The 18800-nt window shown below is 46.8% G+C and overlaps 1 protein-coding gene across 2 annotated transcripts; it reads right to left on the reverse strand.

Moving 5' to 3' along the window:
* Positions 1 to 3842: 3842 nt before the first annotated feature.
* LOC149356699 (uncharacterized) lies at positions 3843 to 18472 on the reverse strand. 2 transcript variants are annotated; one of them, XM_089584290.1, is made up of 3 exons: positions 18244 to 18472; positions 10049 to 10412; positions 3843 to 4727 (listed from the first exon to the last, which is right to left on the reverse strand). In XM_089584290.1, exons 1-3 carry the CDS (start codon positions 18244 to 18246, stop codon positions 4291 to 4293), a joined length of 804 nt encoding a protein of 267 aa, XP_089440416.1. In that variant the 5' UTR covers positions 18247 to 18472; the 3' UTR covers positions 3843 to 4290. The 2 variants fall into 2 exon arrangements, with proteins under 2 accessions (XP_089440416.1, XP_089440417.1); XM_089584291.1 differs by lacking the exon at positions 18244 to 18472 and adding an exon at positions 17998 to 18146.
* Positions 18473 to 18800: the final 328 nt, after the last annotated feature.

Here is an 18800-nt window from a genome sequence, read left to right on the forward strand (position 1 = left end):
CGCGTACGAGCATCCCCGCGCCGCGCCGAGGAGTGGCAGAGCAGAGGCCTGGCTTGGTAAGACGCTATGTAAGGGCGGCAAAACTAGCCGGACTCCTTGGGAGCAGCTAGGATTATCTCCAGCCCAAAGAGCTTTTCAGGGCCCAGCGCGGTGACCCCTTTCGCGTTTAGAATTCACGGTAGTCTTAGGGAGACAATGCGTCGGAAAGTCGCTGGTATTGCGTCGCGTGCATGAGGCCGTGGAATTCTGTCTCTTGAGAGAGACCTGGCGCCGTAACGCTAGCTTGTATTGCAGCGTGCGCCGAGGGGCCGAAGCCAGACGGAAATGGCGTCCCCGGGGCTTGCCCTGGTGGGTCATGACGGCTCGTGCTGGAATATCGAGCCCACCCAACAGCGTCGCAGCATCTCTTTCTAAATTAACGAAGTTCCGTCACGACCCACGGGTGTTGAGGGTCAGTAACGCAGATTTACCGTGGGAAGGCACTCGTTCTCGCTTTCGAGGTGTTGAGAGCCGATCCGCCAAGTCCAGCCCTAGGGATACCCGCGAGCCTTTGTTCCGCGGCGAGAGACAGGGTGGAGATGGCGCGAAAGGATCTTTCCTTTCTACGCGCAGTTTTTTCTCTCGTCTTGTTCGTGTCCTCTGTAGCACACGGAGAAGTCGGGTTACGCTGCCGACTTGATCGCTTACTGTTGTGAGCGAGATAGGTGATGCTGAGGTCCACTGATTTCACATTTTGGCAAGCGGGCACGACCGAAGCATACGACCGCTTTCGGTTGTCTCTTCGGTGCCTCCTCAGACGACATTCACTTTTGTGTTTTGTCCCGTGCTTGATACCGGGACATCTTCCGTTGAGAGCTGAGCTCGGACTTTACCAGCCTTCGCCTTGGCGAGGCCGTTCCGCGGCGTTCCCGGAGCGAGTTACTTCGCTGAGCCTTCAGCCCGATATGTGAGTGGAAGAATGCATGTTTCGTTTCTGTACAGTGCCGTGAATGTTTCAAAGTGTATTTTCGTGCTAAATATTTCCTGTCTGTATAGTATGTGTTTGAAGTGCTTTGTTTTCTCGCATATGTACAGTGTAGTATTGTAGATAAGCAACCACGTTTCCGGTCACTTCGGAAAGGGGCCTTCTTTGTCTCATTGTGGCGCGAAGGGTCGTGTGCGGGGTTCCTTTTTTTTCCCGGAAGAGCCGGGAGGGCCTGTTGCTGTGGGGGTGAAAAGCTTTCTTTTCCTCCGTGCGTGGGCGTGGGCCGGTGCCCTCCTCCTTTCCACTGTGCCTGGTCGCCGCATAGCTGCTGCCGTTTGCGCCTCTCGTTCGCCAAGTGTTTCTAGAGATGTCGGAGAGGCTGTGTGCGCGGGCATGAATCCGTCGAACGGGGCCCAGATGTGGGAAGAGAAAGTAAAAAAAAAGAAGCCGCTGAGGGGTATGCTTGTTAGCGACGTTTCGGAATGTGTGTGTGCTCGCGGTCAGCGTCTCAGTTGCTCGCATTCCTCCTTACCCCGGACCATTGTAGCGTCGTCGGGCGCTCGCCCGCTGGGGTGGGGGAAATTGTGTTTGTTTGTAAATACTTTTTCTTGTTCAGTGGTATTATTGCCCGTCAGGAGCCTTGCAGTGGACCAGGGCCATGGAATCGCCATGTTTATGCTTTCGTTTTGGGACGCCTGTCGCCGCTTCCTGGTTCCTTGAGTGCGTGTGCGCGAGCCCCAGGCTCGGCGGTATGTGCCAAAGCCGAATCAGCGGAACTTCAGAGGCAACCTGCGCGGGGCTGTCCGCACCGTAGCACTGCCGAGACACCGTCTTCAGAGCATCGGGTGCCTGGAGAGCACCGCCATCGCGGCGCGACGACGTCGGGGTGAGCTGCTTCCGGTGCATATCGGTTGCCGTTCATCAGGACCGACCGATTCCGTCGGATGTATCGGCTCCGGCGGCTAATTGTGGCGAACGTTTTCCGGCTCCCCGTCGTGCGCGTTCCGATTCATTGTGACAGCATGTACGCACGTATATATATGCTAGATTTTGACTTATGTAAAGATGTATAGCTATGATTGATATATGCAGAGTGCATTGATTATGTGATGTTCGAGTGACCGCATTTGTAATTTTCTATGGCGCGAATACTTGTGTGCACTTATTGCGTAGTGCGGCGTGTGTGATGTTTTGTAGTTAGAATTTTCAGTAATCTTGTTGTGTGGGTGTGTTTAAGGGCTGGAGGTATGGCGAAAGGCTGGTATGGTAGTTCAGTGATGCTAGCTCAGACAGTTTTGCGTTTTGTGTAATGACTGTCGCTCTGTTTTCAGAGGGACGGGGGCATTTAAGAAGAGGGGGATGTGGGGATTGAGCTTCTTGGGCTACCCGAGTGCGCGCCCGCTTCTGCCGTTTCGCTCGTTAGAGAGACTCCCCGTGGGGTGTCCGCGAGCGGAATTTGGGCAGCCGCGCTGCCTGTCCTCTCTTGCAAGGGAAGCTCTTCCGAGAACCGCAGTAAATCACCCTCCCTTCCGTTCTTCCCGCTTCGACCTCGCGTCCCCATTGGGTCACTCCGAGTGACAGTTGGGGGCGTTGTTTCGGCGAGAGGTCCCGAGCGGGAAATGAGCGGGGAGATCGCCACCGACTCGGGCAGCAGAAAGGTGCGTAGAGTTTGGCTCCCGGGTGCCCCGGCCTTTGCCGGGGGCCCAAGAGCGCGGGTGCTTTAACGTGCGTATCTAGTATGTATGCTTGAGTCCAGGCCCGAACCTCCTGAGTCGTGTAGCCCGCCTGTGAGGCGCCGACGCACTCCGGATTCGGGAGGGCCTGATTTGGCTCGTTCTCCGTCATCGCCGGCCATTGCCGGTGACGACGCGCGATGAGCCATCGATGTGCAACCTGTGTCGTCAAGATGTGCTCCGCGTATACCCTATCCTCCCTCGTGTTGCGTTGCGCGCGATTTAACTCTTTGGTTGGCCGCGCGGCATGCGATCGCCCTTAGCTGTGCTGTCCCGCGCGTATGTAGTCATTGCTTTGCGCGCGCGGCTCCGCGGGCCCGCTTTCGGGTGCTGCGGCGGGGCTATGGGTTGCACCGAGGTCTGGGGATTAGTGCAGTGTTATGTAATGCAGCTTTCTGTGTAATAAACACTTGTGCTCTCAAATAACTGCGCCTTCCTTCCTTCGGAGCGAGAGCGCAGGCGTGCACCAAACACTGGCAGTGCCCTGAGCTTGCTCCGGCCCGAACCCGCGATATGTGGGCGAAGTGCTTCTTAATTAGCACACCGTCACTCCGGTGTTGACGAACCCACAAAGTTGACAGCGTGAATGTGTCTGCGCTTGTCTCCACCTTGTCCATATTAGATATAAGCAAAGCTAACAGCTACAGTTCACACGCATACACTTCAATACTCACCAGTGATAAACACTTGCCAAATTCCTAAAGTTTCCCTCTTTTGCAACAAGTAGACCAAGCAATCCACAGGGCTTATGTGTGCAAATTCGGCGATTGTGGAGAGTGAATTCCCAAGTTTTAGTGACTGCAAGGGGTCAACCAAGTAGTTTTGGAAACACTGACCTGAAATTGACTACTGCTTACATCACAGGACACACATACAGTGAACAGGAAGTGCCGGTGTGACCCAGACTGCCAAGCAATGCTTTAGGTGGCCAGCAGTTGTCGCCGTCACTTGCTGATAACAAATAAGGTCATTTCAATTAATGCAAACAGTCATCGAACGTACTTTTAAATAAAGTGACTGAAAATCAAGTAGTTGCTACATCGGAGAAAGCAGACCTGGTTACCAAGCATCTCCCAGGCACATGACCGCATCGACGCTTCTTACAGAGTTGTTGCACTGCATAAACAAGCAAAGGGCACAACCCGTACAGAAGAGAAGAGAGTTTTTTATTATAATAAAAACACAGCTTACATTCTGCGTCATGCAAACGAGCACTAGCTGTTTGTATACAACGATGTAAACAAGTGTACTGGGGTGCAGCCGTCGTCATCGGCGCATTCCTGTGGAAATTTCACGCTCAGGGGTAAATGCTCAATGGTGTGCTATGACATTCAAGCACTTACTTAGCAAGTACATGAGTTATTTGCTAAACAAGCAACAGTAACTGAAATCAACATTCACTAAGCAAAAGCAGTCACACAGCGCTGCTGTGGGTGGGGCAAAGCGATGGCAGCGGCTATTGGTCTGTGCGGGCTCTGATTGCGTTTTCAAGGCACTGCAAGTCTTGAATGTCGTATAAATGAATTGCATCAAAAAACTTCACGTAGCAACAAGGCATTCAAACCGACCCTGTAGCAGGGTATTATACAGAACTCAGAAGCTCACACAGGTGTCCCGACTCAAAATTTGTGCAGAGACTAACTCTACAGGCACGGATTCACCTCGCTCTGCCTGCCTTTCGTATCCTGACTTGAGCAGCAGGCACTTCACGCTCACAGTCATGCTCATGTGGAAGCCACTTTCAATGTCGTCAGCGTAGCTTCGATTGACCCGCTCGCTGGCCAGGTACTGCAGAAGCAGCTTCACTGTGGCATGTTGTGGGTGCTTCCGCCTCCAGGATTCCAGAACTTCGAAACCGGCACAGGTAGGGCAGCGCTTGCGCGTTGGCTGTGAGGCACACTTCATTGCTTCCAGTCGCTCAATCTCGGCCTCCTTGACGTTCAGGTTTTTGGGAAAAGCACGAACGACATTCTTCCACGGACACTTGTATTCACAGAGGTACAAGATGGCACAGACCAGCTCCTTCCGGCCTAAAAGAAAATAATAAGAGGCGCAATAAGTATTTTTATAAATCCCTAAGTGCTGAAATGCTTAGAAATCAGAATAAAATTAATGCAAAAGGCAAGATTTTCCTGAAAGTTAGCCGTAGCTGCGTCAGTCTTAAAAACTGAGATGAGCTTACCAGCACAACTTTTCCATTATTTTTGCAAGCACTTAAAGTGGGGCATCAAGACTGCACAAAAGATCATGCACATGCACAAGCTTGTTCTTGTAAAGCTTATTTGTCCTGTAAGTTTGAAGAATTCCAACTCAAAGAACAATTCAGGACTAGTAGAAATATAGACTACAGGCAGTTTTCACATAGTTGCCAGCAATACTGTCCCAATGACACTTAAGTTCTGATTAGCACTTTCTTAGCCACAGCTGGCCCAGGGCCCAATTAACTGGAGAGATATGACAGAGGCCTTTGTCCTGCGGAGTGAATTGTCAGGCTGATGATGATGATGATGAGGACTGAAACATATATAAGACCAAAGCCTGCCGAACTTTCAAGCCGAACGAACTTTCAAAAAATAAAAACTGAAAAGTCAAAACCCTAGCTATAGGGCAAAAAAAAAAAAAAACAGGACAAGAATGGTTTCGTTTGGTTTGGTTTATGGGGTTTAACGTCCCAAAGCGACTAAGGCTATGAGAAACGCCGTAGTGGAGAGCTCCGGAAATGTCGACCACCTGGGGTTCTTTAACGTGCACTGACATCGCACAGTACACGGGCCTCTTGAATTTCTCCTCCAAAGAAATTCAACTGCCGTGGCTGGAATTTCTTTGGAGGAGAAATTCTAGAGGCCCGTGTACTGTGCGATGTCAGTGCACGTTAAAGAACCCCAGGTGGTCGAAATTTCCGGAGCCCTCCACTACGGCGTCTCCCATAGCCTTAGTCGCTTTGGGACGTTAAACCCCATAAACCAAACCACTCTCGTCCTGTTTTTTTTTTTGCCCTACAACCAACCATAAAGCTAATAGTTAGCTAGCATTACTTTACTGCCACTGGTCACATGCAGAAAATTCAGCTGTTTATCCTTTTTCTATGCACTCAACGACAGCAACACACCATTTGGATATTCACATCCTTCTGGCACCTCACACATCGGCTCGTGTAGACCATATCAAGAACATTAAACCCATTTTCGCTTGCACAGAACGATACAAACACTTACCACTGGTCCTGGCTATTAAAGAGTGGAATTCACTTCCTTCTAGTACTGCAGTTACTGCTAAAACATCATCCTTTTCAACAGCTCTTTTGTCAAATTAAGAACCTTGCAAAGTAGAGTGATGAGTGTTTTGCTCTCTTTTCAGTTCACTTTTTTTTTTCTGTTTGCTTGGGGTGTGTGTAGCCGATATGTTCTGAGAAACATTAGATGCCGTATTTCGTAACTTCCATTTGTTATCTTTTCTGACCTAGTTTATCTGCCTACCTTGCTATATGTGTATTTTTTGTTATTTTTCAAAACCTGTTCCCAGTCATTTTTTCCTGTCTCTTATTAATTTGTACCTTGCTTCTTAGCTTGCTTATTCCTGGCTTCAGCTCTTTGTATTTTGTATTATAAATTTGATGTTTTCTTTGATGAATTCCCCCCCCCCCCCCCCCCCCTCATGTAACGCATAAAACAAGTTACAAAAATAATTACCAAATACAAACTGCTGTCAAGCTTCAGGGCCAGCCTGACTAGAAGAACTGCCCACAGAGTGAATTATTTCAAAAACATTTCAAAATTCTGACAGGGAGTCTCACCTAGAAGAGTGTTTGGTTTATGGTTTATGAGATTTAACGTCCCAAAGCGACTAAGGCTATGAGAGACGCCGTAGTGGAGGGCTCCGGAAATTTCGACCACCTGGGGTTCTTTAACGTGCACTGACATCGCACACTACACGGGCCTCGAATTTCTCCTCCAAAGAAATTCAACCGCCACGGCCGGAATCGAACCCGCGTCTTTCGGGACAGCAGCCGAGCACCATAGCCACTGAGCCACCGTGGCGGCTTCTAGAAGAGTGTAATGGGGGGTAGTTGGTAGAACATTCTTTAAGCATAAAGAACTGCGGAAAGCACGGGACACAGGAAAGAATCACACGGGAGGAGCGTAGACTAAAAACCGGTTTACTGTGCCAACACCTTCTTTCTCCTTCAACAACAAAGCACATGCGCACCAAACACATGTTGCCTTCAAATGCACAACAACCTTGACAAGCCAAGAAAATCCAGTTCCTTACTGTACAAGGGGACGGAAGCCTCACTTCCTCATTTGTCAGGGCCAGATCTCGCTATCTGCAAGATAGCTTCCGCCCTCTTGCAAGGAACTGGATTTCCTTGGCTTCAAGGAAATCCTCTAAGCAGTTTTTAATGTTTAAAGAGTGCCTCATGAAGTCTGTTGAATAGCAATAAGTTCCAATTTCGTTAGTAAGAAAAAAAAAACTGCCTCTGATCAATTAAGCCATAGCTCTACTTTTACCTTCCAATATGCAAATGGCAGTCTCGAAGGGGGTTCATCACGAAAGGGTAATATAACTGAGAGAATTTTAAAGTAGTAAGGGTTAATTGGAGAGACATCGGAGAGACCTTTGCCCTGCAGTGGGCATAGTCAGGCTGATGATGATGACGACGACGAGTGGTCAAGTAGGGGGGGTGGTTATGATGAAAGGGAAGGCGCAGTACGGTGGTGGACATCTAAACTGTGCCATGAGCAGAGGGATCAAGAAGGGGTCAAAAGGAGGGGGCGAGAATGATTTGCACTTGTGGAGGGCTCCAGTTACTTTCGAACCCCTTGGGTTCTTCGACAGGCACCGACATTGCACAGCACACAGGCATTTCTGCATTTTACCTACACTAAAATACGGCCGCTGCAGTCAGGACTAGACCCTGAGAGCTTGTGCTCAGCAACCAATGCTGCAGCCACTCAGCCAATATGGCGGGTTTTTCTTCCTTCCAGACAAGACATGATGGCAAATAAGTAGGAGACCACCACCCCAGTTCACGTGATGCAGTTGAGCACATGTAAATGACCCCAAATGCTCCTAAGATACTCGGCCATACCTCTAACAAATAGTAGCATGGATATGGTATACAGGGCGCCACAGAGTTTTACCGAGTCAGGTACTATACTGGAAGCAAAGGTACAAATGAGGTACTTGGTGAGTAATTCCTAATTTTCATGGTGGATTCATTTCTCTTAACTTTTGCTTTTCATGTTATCTGTAATTCTTTAGTTGATTTTAATTTTAAATCTTTAGGGACAGCAATCCTTCCAATCCTTTCAGGTCTTCTTTAGCAAGGTGCATGCGGTTGTCGTTCGAGCTAACACCAAGGACAGGGCTCACTGATTGGTGCAGGCTAACAGTTATGGGTACACCATGCAGTACACAAGATGTGCAAGCTTCTCATGTTGGTTACTGCAAACTTCTGTGAGAAGGTATCCCCTTGCCATTTTTGTTAACTTATAACACAGGCCCATTGCATCTGAGAAACTTTTTGGAAGTAGTAAAAATGGAGAGGTGATCCTCGCTGTTGACATGAATATGCAGATAGTTACCCTGAATCCTGAGAAAGAATTTAGGTGGTGCATTAGTGGGGTGGCAATCAAAAATGGGACAAGGGGGTACTCATCCCCAATCACTGCACAGCAGTGATGCACCACGAAGCCCAAAGAGAGGATGGGCCAAGCTTTAGGGGCACTCACATCCATTCACATTGAATGTACGGTCCGAAACAAAATTTCTGGGGGGATGTGAATGGCATGTTTCTGGGGGGATGTGTGGGGGGCTGTGCTGCCTTCCTACCCAGTCAGCTGGTAATTCTTCCAGCGGAAGGAGCACGCATGTACTCCCATGCTTCCAGGCTTTTCATTAAACTAGCAAAATTTTAAACTGCAGGGTTTAATGTCCCAAAGTGACACATGGAGAGCTATGAAAGGCACCTCGTAGCCCCGCGTTCCTAAAGATGGTTTATGGTTTGGTTTATTGGGGTTTAACATCCCAAAGCAACTCAGGCTATGAGGGACGCCGTAGTGAAGGGCTCCGGAAATTTCGACCACCTGGGGTTCTCTAACGTGCACCGACATCGCACAGTACACGGGCCTCTAGAATTTCACCTCCATCGAAATTCGGCCGCCGTGGCCGGGATTGCACCCGCGTCTTTCGGGTCAGCAGCCGAGCGCCGCAACCACTGAGCCACCATGGTGGGGCACGTTCCTAAAGAATGTACTCTTCACTTTTAATCATTTTAATCAGCCTTTTGTGATTTCACTTTACAGGCATATTACTACTTTTCCTCGAGTTTGTACTTTTCTAGAATTTCTATGGGCATTCAAAATCATATCTGCTAGCGCCTACTTGGACAAAGAGACAAAAGAACACATATGCACAGGACATATACTAGCATCTGTCCAGTACGTATGTGTTCTTCTGTCCCTTGTGTCCAAATAAGAGCTAGCAAATATGATTTCAAATGCCTTCCAACTGTCCTAAGTTTCTACCTTAATAAGTTCTACGGGCATAACCTTGCCTAATTTATGGCATTAGTTTAACCAGTTTTTTCCACTCTTGTTTTTTGCATTTGCTCCTTACATTTTAATTCGTCTTGATATATCCTCCCTTTTCTTTGTTTTTGGTTATACATAAGTGAAAATGCACTAGTCCTGAGTTTGTCTTTGCTGACAACATTTTTAAAAATCTTTTGCTTGTTTTTTCAACTTGCATGCACTTTAATATGTTGGCTCTGCATCGCTCTGCCATGTGCAACAAGGCGCATGCCTTGTCCCCCCAGCAGCACAAAACCTGTCCTGTGGATGTTGGATGCTGAAAAATAAATTTGACTCTGACTTTGACCGTAGTGGAAGGCCTCGCACAGCCCATGGCCTTTTTTGTATTTCGTCTCCCTCGAAATACAATCGCTACGGCCGAGATCAAACCTGCGACCCTGAGATCAGCAGCTGAATGCCGCAGTGGATCAGCCACTGCTCTGGGTTTTCAGTGCACTAGTTATCTTGACCACGACACAGTTCTTTTTTTTCCATGTGCTTGCATCCCATAATATCTTGTCTGGGACTGTTATGACATAACCAAGGTGTATGCTCAGCTGTCAAAGAGGGAAAGGATTTCCCCTAGTGCAGCCAGCCCTGGGATACTGCTGTCCACATGAAGCTGGGGCGGTATGTTGCCTCTGCTGAGTGGCTTCAGAGGCCCAAGCACTCCACTGTCAGGATTGCGCTTGGGTCCACAGTGTTCCAGTGTACACGGTGCTGCCATGTACCAAACATGTGAAAAGAGCAGGAAGGATGCAAAAAAAAGAATGCCTTACTCTTGTTTTCTTGAGACGAAGGGTGGCACAGCAGGGGCAACTGCCTGGGAGCAGCACACAGGCTGCAGCTCTTGTTGTCCAGGGGGATTTCCTCGTAGGCCTGGATGTGGTCGGACGCCTCCTTGACCAAGAACACTGCAGCAAGTCGCCCCAGGAACACCACCTCCTGAGCTCTTATCACCTCACGGTCGACCAGAATGTTCAGCAGGTCATCAACAGTGTTGCAGGTGGACCGTGCTCTCCGAGGAATGTCCCGCTTGAGCAGACGCCACACGTCTTCTTGCTTCTCCAGAAACCTCTCGTCAGACCACAGCATTCGCAGATTTACCAGCAGTTCTTTGAACCGCACGTCATCTTGGTCATCCTGGACACAGGAAAGAAACAAGTTGGTCACCCGAGCAGTTTCTTCGGGGTCTAAACGAAACGCAATGCCAATAGTACATTTGATAACGTGCCACAAAAGGCGAACAAAACATGCAACCTTAGCGCTTGCTGTCATGTCACAAAAGCCCAAACGCAAACCTGACCTCCATGAAAAAGCACAAAGCATACAAGCAAGTGGGCTTGAAGAGTAGCTCATTTATCCTCAATGCTGTGTTTGCCGGGGGCAGAAAATACAGACAACTACTCCTATTGAGATGGGGGTCCCACCCCACCTTAGCGAATACTCCGTTTTAGGCTACATTCGCACAAGCATTCTGCAAGTTTTTCTTGTTTAAACAGCACAACGTAGGATCATTCTTTGAAAGCTTAATGTACACTGTGTCAATCGATGCGTACCAGCATAGTGTAGCTGCATTATCAACTGCACAAGAGGTGGTATTGCCGATGATGAAGTAGGCAGTTTCGTTGATATGACCTACTTCAGAGCAAGATTCTTAAGATGCTACTTCATTTACGACAGTTTCATTTGGCCCACATATAGAATAGATGCTTATCTGGTATTGTATGGTCTCAGAATATGCGTTCGTTGAATTTTACTTAATCAGCAGCCTTTTAAATATACTGAAACTTGGCTATCTTGGGCAGGAATACCTGCTGTGTATCGGGGTGCAGAGCATCGATATTTTTACCACTTGGGGTGGACAATATACTAGTGCAGTGTGAGAAGTTTAATCAACTTACTTTCACTAGTTTGTTCTCAATTTCCTTTCCAGTTTGAAGATCGTGATGCAGTATTACAGAAATCTTGAAATTGAAAATTAAAAATGAAATAATAAAGATATATTGATTAAACTTTGCACACTGCACTAGTATATTGTCCGCCCCAAGTGGTAAAAATGCTGACGCTATCCACCCCGATACACAGCAGATATTCAAGCCCAAAATATCTGATTTTTGTTACATATAAAAATCTATTTACAAATTATTTAGCGGTCGTAGGCCAATACCACGCGGTGATCCATGCATTTTAATGCCTAATTTAAAAAGTGGAAAACATGCAACTAACATTAGGTGTCTATAGTCATTTCAAAAGATTGAAGGAGAGTAGGCACATATTTACGGTTGCATGTTTCTTTCATTGGAATGGTGTGTAATACCCCTCTCACATGGCCATTTAAAAGGCCCTCGAACCGACAGTCTATCAACTCAAAGGCCAACTGACCACTGCTACACAGGCTGCTCCAATAGCCATCGAGTCACTAGTCTGTTGAGTCAATGGAGCCCCACGGAACTTTTCCGAGATCTCAAAAGCTTTCGAGCGGGGGCTTCGTGCACTCTTGGAAGCAAAGCGCGCACCCAGCAACACGTTGGGGAATAAAATCACTGTAGTATCACCTCTGACAAGCACGGGACTTCAAAATATACAACTACTTTTCAGAAAAAAAGGCAAGCTCGGCCACAAAACACTGCAGCAAAGCACAGTACCACTGTTGCCAGCGGTACAAAAACAACCAACACCAGTCTCTTCAAAAGTGCATGAATGCTACTACAGCCTTTCCAAGAAAACAAAGTTCCATTTCAAGTGATTAATTACAGTGTAGCAAACATTTTGTTTTTCACCTTTTCAGGTTAAACTTGTAAGGTGATTGCTAGCCATTGCTAGTATGCCTGCAAAATTATTGCCGGTGATGATGGTACCGCAACACCTAGGTGCAAGATGACGGAAACTCTCAACGGACGGTGATCGAGTCTTCCAAGTAGCCGCGGCACAACTGCTCTAAGTTCCACAGCGCCTGAGAACCTAAACGGATCTAGACTTGATAGCCTTTCAAGGTGCCCGTGGGACAGGAGTATAAGACATCAGTGTATATGGATTGCCATGTGGAACCCACCAACACATGATAAATAATCCAGAACTGAATTTCTCCTCTCATGCCATTTCGGTTTCAACAGTTGGACAGCAGTTGTGGCCTCTAAGTTCAGTTTGGGATCTGTGAGACAAAAAAACTTGCGATGTAATTGCTGCCTCATCATTCTAATTCACTACAACTCTTATGCTAGACTGCCCTAAGAGCTGGAATGACAATTAATGAAGAAGCAGTACTAATATCGCTTTTTTTTATGCCTCACGTGACCAAAACTGATACACGAGACTAAGTTCAATCATAAATTGTTGATCGTGCAGAGGCAAATTCCACATGTTTACTAATGTTTTGGGCATCATTACAAAGAAAGAACACACAACTAAAATTTGGTGTCTATACTCCTTTAATAGGGCGTGGCAATTTGAAATAGGCTAGATCATGCCAGATGCCTCAGCCCATGCTACAGGAGCCCAACCTCAATTCAGCCCCCATGAAGATATGAATGGCCTCCCAAGAGCTTCTTCAATCTACAGCCTAGCAGATCATGTGCTGTTAATGACAGACAGCCAGACATAATCCATCACTAACAGCACTGATATCAATTCAGTTTTAGTGGCTTAAGCTTGGTGGCTAGGGAAAGTAGCACATTAACACACCATGAGAAAAGCAGTAACCCCCTGGAGCTCCCATCCTGTAGTGTCCCTGTGAACGCAGGTCAGTGTTGACCTCTTCAATGTTTTGAACACGCCCACCCTGTCCATATAAACATAGTTCCCATCTTGCTACATACGAGTGCAGCTCCGGTTCTTTTAGAATTCTTCAGTAGCAGCATGTATAATTGTTTCCTCTTGCAATGAACAGTTTTTGTTCAGTAGCAACATGTTCAACACAGCACCTTGCTCTTAGAAGGAATTCAGAGCATAGTTTACAATCAAGCAATTAAAACAAAGATAGGAATGCAATGCCGCTCTCAATCCTACTGCATACACTTGTAACACTCACAACATTTGTACAGCACTGTTAGCTGCAGTGATTTTGTAAATAACTGTTCATTGTTAGTAGATAAGTCATGATTTTCACTGAACGAAGCAAACTGAACCTCCATGACATATTTTAAATTGCCACATACTTCAAATAACAAAAGCACCAATCATCTGCTAGTAATTCACTGAAATATTCCTAGAAACCAAAACGAAAATTAGCACATTAGGCGAAACACTTGTCAACGAACGAAATACTCAGCTGCACTCCTACCACATCCAACACACAGGGGGATCATGCTGATAATTCATCACGTTTCAGCACTTGCCCACCACTGGTTCTGTTCCTGCAGACTGCAAGGTCCTCAAAAATGTAACCGATCATAACCCAATAACTCTACTCTCATATCTATCACAAGTATTTGTTCAAAAATCATGGAGCACATTATTTATTCCAAGGCTGCTAATTTCTTGTCTTCCGTCAATTTTTTTTTCCAAACCAATCAGCCTGGCTTCCATTAAAGCCATTCCTGTAAAACTCGGCCCGATCTTAACGACATCCACTCAAACCTTGACCTTAAAGGTGCACTGAAGAGGAATCTGAACTCATCTTTTTACCGCGGGAACTCGATCTACACGTTCCGAGCATTCTTAGAGACTTCGAATTATTGCCCTGTGCGGCCAATTTCTCTAATTTAAATCGAATTAAACATCCTGGCTCCCGCCTTTTTTTCAATTCGCCGCAGACTGTAGGAGTCAACCAACCTCTCAGCCAGTCCTATGGCGGCTTGCCGCTCTGCCATCGTCGTAGTGATACGTAGCGATCGACGAAAGCAAAAAGCCCACGCGTATTTTTATTTTCGTGAGCCTAATTTGCAGTTATCTAGTCTGTGGTTGGATCTAATTATTCACGGAAACCTAAATAACAAAATAAAAGCTAAAGCGAAGCTGCCACGGGACTGGCTGAAAGGTTGGTTGACTCCTCCTACCGTCTGCGGCAATTTCAAAAAAGAGGGTGGGAGCCGGGATGTTCAATCCGATTTAAATTAGAGAAATTGGCCGCACAGGGCCATAATTCGAAGTCTCTAAGAATGCTCAGAACGTGTAGATCGAGTTCCCGCGATAAAAAGACGAGTTCAGATTCCTCTTTAGTGCACCATTAACTTACCCATTGACGCCCTCTTTCTAGATTTCGAGAAGGCTTTCGACAAAGTTCCTTATCATCACCTACTACTCAAGCTCTTGTGCCTTACTTTGAACCATGTGTATTCAACATGGATCAGCAAGTTCTTAAGCAATCATCTTCAGTTCGTCGTTGCTAACTGCTACTCATCCAACCTTTTTCTTGTCCTGTCAGGTGTTCCTCAAGGAACCATACTAGGACCCCTTCTTTTCTAATCTATATTAACCATCTTCCCCTTAACATCGCATCTAACATCTGGCTTTTTGCTGGTGACTGCATAGTGTACCAGCCCAGAACGAACCAGTCTGACATTCATCACCATCAGCCTGAATATGGCCACTGCAGGACAAAGGCCTCTCCCATATGTCTCTCCAATTAACCCTGTCCTGTGCCAGGTGCGGCCACCCTATCCCTAGAAACTTCTTAATCTCAACCGTCCACCTAAACTTCCGCTACTCCCAGCAACACTTTCCTTCCCTTTGAATCCAGTATGTTACCTTTAAGGACAATAGACTATCTTGCCTTCACATTACATGCCCTGCCCAAGCCCCTTTCTTCCTTAAAGGGACACTGAGGAGAAATTGAAGTTAGCTTGTACCGACAGAATACCAGCCCCTGATTACAAAAACACCACTCATACTGACAACAAAGCTCTTGTAACATAGAAAATAGCAAAAACCAAAATACAGGTATCGCCGCCACAGGCCAAACTCGCAAGTACAAGCGTGATGACGTCATAGGACAAAACAGTGTTGCAAGAACCAATAGTTCTAGCAACACTAGGACACGAGAAGCCACGAATCACTGAGGCGCAGCCAATGCATGCGCAAATCTTCTTGACGTCGCCAGATGGCGCCACGTACCCGGCAGCTACGCGCGCGCCTGCAGCATCGGGACCAATCAGCGCCTGCTCACTGGCAGTAGGCGGGCTCCCGGTATTCCGCTAACGGTAGCAAGGTACATGGTGTGCTAAAGGTGTCTATTTGCGAGAACTTCGTTGACGACTTTGGGAACGGGATCCATTGTAACGCTGGCAAAAGGCAGGTGCAAATGTAAACGAAGCGACGGTTCTACGTGTGGCCGGCGGTAACTTTCTTTTCGGCTGCTGCTAGGCCGCACTGCACGCCGCCAGAAATCACGGAGTCTGCGTTGCGTCATGTTTCACATCACTTAGTCCTGTGTCGTCATAAGAGAATCCCAAGTTTGAATCAGAGCGGCGGGAAAAACTTTTTCAACTTCGAATCCAAATTTCTTAGAAATAAATGCATCTTTCGCTGCTGGCCAAGTGGCAACAAAGCTATGAAATGCCGAACTATCGGATTTTGCTTTTAAAAAAATATTAATAGAGCTCTCCTCATTGTCTCTTTAACCCGCGCTTGATCCCTGACCCACTCCGCCCTCTTCCTGTCTCAACGTTACACCTAACATTTTTCTTTCCATAGCTCGCTGTGCGGTCCTTAACTTAAGCTGAACCCTCTTTGTTATCCTCCACAATTCTGCCCCACAGGTGAGTACCGGTAAGATACAGCTGTTGTATACATTTCTCTTGAGGGATATTGGTAAACTGCCATTCATGATCTGAGAGAACCTGCCATATGTGCTCCCACCCATTCTTATTCTTCTAGTCCCGGAGTCATGACCCGGATCTGCGGTCACTACCTGCCCTAAGTAGACATATTCCCTTACCACTTCCAGCACCTTGCTGCCAACTGTAAACTGCTGTTCCCTTCCCTAATGTTGTACATTACTTTGGTTTTCTGAATATTAATTTTCAGGCTCACAGTACTGCTCTGCCTGTCTAACTCAATGATCATGCTTTGCAGCTCATCTCCTGAATGACTTAGCAAGGTTATGTCAGCAGTGAATCGCAGATTACTAAGGTATTCTCCATTAACTCTTATCCCCAACCGTTCCCAATCCAGGCCTCTGAATACCTCCTGTAAACTTGCCATGAGAAGCATTGGCAAGATCATGTCTCCCTGCCTGACAATTTTTATTATTGGAATTTTATTGCTGACTTTATGTAGGACTATGGTACCTATACACCTGCTACATGTATGTTCCAGTATTTTTACATAAGGCTCTTCTACACCCTGATTCCACAATGCTTGCATGACTGCGAATACAAGAGTGGTGTGACACCTGGCTTATGAAACTAAGCGTTAGTAAAACTTCTCTGCTGTCTTTCCACCGTCGTAATAACTACCCAACTGCCACCTACCGTCTTTACGACTGTCCTCTAAACCAGACAGAATTAAACACCTAGGCATTCACATCTACCATGGTGCAATCATATTAACCGAATTGTTAACTCTGCTAATCACATCCTTGGCAACTTACGCTGTAACCTTGCATTAGCATCCTCTACTGTCAAACTTATTGCATATGTAACACTTGTCAGAACCAAACTGAAGTATGCCCATTCTACATTCGATCATCACCAAACTAATCTAATCAATTTGCTCAAATTCATTCAGAATCTCACAGCTAGATTCATCCTTTCAAATTACTCTTATTATACTAGTGTTACGGAATCAAAATCCCCGCTTTACCTCCGTACTTTAGCCTCCCACCGCAAACTAGTATGTCTCTGCAAACTAGTATGTCTCTGCCTCTTTCACAAGTTTTTTTCATACTTTGCCATTGCACAACATCTTCATCTGTTCAGCCCACCGTTTATCCTGCCACAGCCATGCTAAAGCCATTTACCCCCAGCGTGCCCGCACAACAACACTTCAGAAGTCATTTTTTCTGCACACAGCCATGGACTGGTACGACCTTCTCACAAACATTGCCTTGTTCGCCGATCATCACGAATTCAAGGCGGCCATCGAAAACCATTTCTAACCTTTACCACCGTTTTAGACGCCCACCCCTCTTGCAATACCCGTCAATGGGGCCTTTGAGGAATTAATGAAAATAAGCAACATGCATCCATTACAGCTGTTTCTAACGGTGACAATGCAGGGCAGAAACTGCCATGTAAAAGACACGTGCATACAAAACATTTCACATACTGCCAAACTTATAGCAGATGTCTACCTCATCAGAGCATAATTCATGGCACACAAGTGCGGCACTCATGACAATTTTTTCCACATGCTGTCACTTCAGCCGCTTTGTGATTAATGGCAAGACAGCTGTTGTTCTCATATTATATCCCGCTGCGTGTAGTAGTTTATTCTTACACACACTGAAGACTACCAGGAGTTTTAATGCTATTCTTTTCCAACTGTTCACATGCTTTGCACTACTTTTTCCCATCGAAAATACAGACCACACAGAGAACTGATGACCAAAAAAAGGACCATTTCGAACGAGTTTGAAGGTTCCTCATTGCGGTGTTCCTTTAGTGACCTGGCAAATAACAATTTGATTATTATTTGCCAGCTGGACTGAAGGAACTACAAAGCGATCCCCTTCGTTGATATTTCTTGGCATTTCCTAATCACAGAAGTAGCGTGAACTAGCAATTTGACCCCGTTACACACACACACACATCATCTCATCACACACGAAACGACCTCTCAGACTTGCATTTGAGCACCAACGGGAAACGCTCCAGTGAAAACAAAAGAACGGGTGCGCCTCCAGCGACTTGATTGTGTCACGTTCAACTCCATCTTGATACAAACAGAGCTACAGCCACGATAAGTCACATATCAGCCTCAACACATCACCCTAAACGGAGGGCTATCACAAGCTTCAGACACTAGAACAGCCGAATCAACAGGAGCAGCGAACCAAACTGATCAACAGCGGCAACAATGAAAAAAGCGTTACCATATTTTTCCAACATGAAGATGACCGATGGAAGGGGAACTAACAGGGAAGCACCTCTGTCGGTTCTAGCACACGGCGGGCGAGCCACAACATGCGAAACTCCCCGATTAGGCTGGCTGACGGCACTCGTGGAGTTTTCTGTGCACTCGTGCGGCGTCACACGATCGGCTGGCCGCCCATCGCGCAGTGTCGTGTACGTTCGATGGTGCAGCACCGTGCCACCGTGGAGACCACTGGTGGAGAGCGGTGCAATCCCATCGTGCAGCGCGCGCGAGCAGACGACGCTGTTGATGCAGAGAGTTTCGCTACCGACGAGCCTTGCGGCTTGCCGTACTTTTTGTCAACGTAAACGCACGTTAAAGGACAGCAGTACAGTGCTCTAGAACCTTCCAAGGTTCTAGAGCACTGTAACAGCAGTAAAGCGACAATAAGGCTAGCTGAGATATGATTGAGAATCGTTGACACTATTTTCGGAAGTTACTCTAGCTGAAGCTGTACAGCGTATGCACTGAAACCTGCAGTCATAACGCCGTGGTGTGGTCTATGCTTCTCCGTGG

The sequence above is a fragment of the Amblyomma mixtum genome, chromosome 3 (assembly GCF_055824585.1).
Source record: "Amblyomma mixtum isolate Tamu chromosome 3, ASM5582458v1, whole genome shotgun sequence".
Taxonomy (NCBI): domain Eukaryota; kingdom Metazoa; phylum Arthropoda; class Arachnida; order Ixodida; family Ixodidae; genus Amblyomma; species Amblyomma mixtum.